This window comes from Austrofundulus limnaeus, unplaced genomic scaffold, assembly GCF_001266775.1.
Source record: "Austrofundulus limnaeus strain Quisiro unplaced genomic scaffold, Austrofundulus_limnaeus-1.0 Scaffold502, whole genome shotgun sequence".
NCBI lineage: Eukaryota > Metazoa > Chordata > Actinopteri > Cyprinodontiformes > Rivulidae > Austrofundulus > Austrofundulus limnaeus.
Genome location: NW_013952904.1, coordinates 217,812 through 219,585, shown reverse-complemented (window position 1 = coordinate 219,585; position 1,774 = coordinate 217,812). Strand labels below are relative to the sequence as shown.

The 1,774-nt window shown below is 34.2% G+C and overlaps 1 protein-coding gene across 1 annotated transcript in view; it reads right to left on the bottom strand.

Annotated features, from left to right (window-relative positions):
• LOC106530240 (venom phosphodiesterase 1) overlaps positions 1–1,774 on the bottom strand; it is a gene marked incomplete in the record, with an annotated part of 29,562 nt that overhangs the window by 20,995 nt on the left and 6,793 nt on the right. The window contains 2 exon segments of the mRNA XM_014025822.1: positions 662–741; positions 1,314–1,411. Of these exon segments, the coding sequence (XP_013881276.1) occupies positions 662–741; positions 1,314–1,411 (178 nt within the window).

Sequence of the window (1,774 nt, the reverse complement as noted above, 5' to 3'; positions counted from 1 at the left end):
GTCATAATATTACACATTAAAATCATATAAAAATAAAGTCATAATATTATGAGAATAAAGACATAATATTACAAGATTTAAGTTGTAACATTACGTAATGTTACAAGATTAAAGTCATAACATTACGAGAAAAAAGTCATATTATTGTAGCCTTTACACGAAGAAAGGATGCAGTTACCACTGCATTAAAATGAGGAATGTTGAGCAACTTGTCAATTTGTTCTTTAGTATTGCTATAAACAAATTGTTATTCTTTTAGCACATTAGCATCAAATTATCAGTAGCAGGACTTGGAAATTGTGCAAATGACTATAAACTGAAGCCGTATTGTAGCTAATTAATGGATGCATTGACGGATTTAGCCGTCACGTAGCTAATTTGGATGAAAACATTAATCCAACAGTAGCTGAGTCATCATTGACTACTTTATAAACACAGACACATGGCTGTACACTGCAGGTGTGGGGAAAATAAGGAGGAAATTAAGAAGGGGAAATACATGTCAAGATTATGACTTTTTTCTCGTAACATTACGACTTTAATCTAATAATAATAATAATATAATAACAATTTAAAAAATCTCGTTGTGTGGCCCTAATAATCCGTCGTACATATGTCCAGTGTTAGGTCATCAGAAATATGAATGGTTTTATCGCCTTACTGTAACAATTGTGTAGTGGTTTGGGAAAGTCTTGCTTGGAAACGCAGCCTGCATGAATGAAGCAGATGTCCCGCATGTTCCTGCAAACATCAGTGCATTGATGTGGAAAAAACATATTTTACTTTAAACCTTCCTTTGAATACGTGCATGGGATTTGGCAGCTGACTAACCACATTCTCTAAAACCATTTATGTAACGACATCTGATAATTACGATTTATTAAAAGAAAACAAACACACAAAAAAGCACCCAAAAGAGGTGAACTGGTTCATTGGAAAATCAGGTTGCTACATGCCTTAAAGTTACTGCAGGTTAAAAAGCAGGGTCATTGTATCAGCTGTGTGCAGAAGCAGAATTATGGAATAAAACAAATGGTGTCATGCAAAAAAGTARTAGGCTCTCATTTAGTTAGCCATTAGCCCAGCCACCCAGAAGACTTCATCATAATCTGTATTATTGATTGACGTCACTGCTTATAATGATAAATAYTTGACATATCGCTTCAGGTAAGTAAGGAAGGTAAGAATTATTATTTTATTACAGCCATGTAAAACGAGGATGACCTCAACAAACTCAGTTTTCAGTAAGTAATCAGGTTTGCCCTAAAATGAACAGTACCAGTACAGGCCAATGTAATAAGGTTGACATTTACTGAGTTTGTCCAGAACAGGGAGGAGAGTGCTCCATGACTGCAGGTATTCAGCTCTGAATCCGTCCAAAGAGACCAGGAGCAGCGGCTGACGCATAAAACTGGGGGAAAAGAAACAGACAGGAAGAGATGATCAGGATAAACATAAACATGGAACTTAAAATATGGTTACTTTCACTTCATAGAGAAAAACATGATCTTGTGCAGGGTTACTTTTAAAATTCTGACAGTTTTAGTCTGAAACTTAAATGTGGGCAATGTCAGACAACAACTTTAGGGTTATGCTACAAACATTGTGTATTTATGATTTGTAACAAATTCTTAAGACTGTAAAACTATTTTGAGAATGTAAATATATAATTAAAAAATGGGCAAAAATAAAAACACTTAAACCCTTACACCAATAAATAATTCATTCACATACATTGAGAAAAACATGATCTTGTGCAGGGTTACTTTTAAAA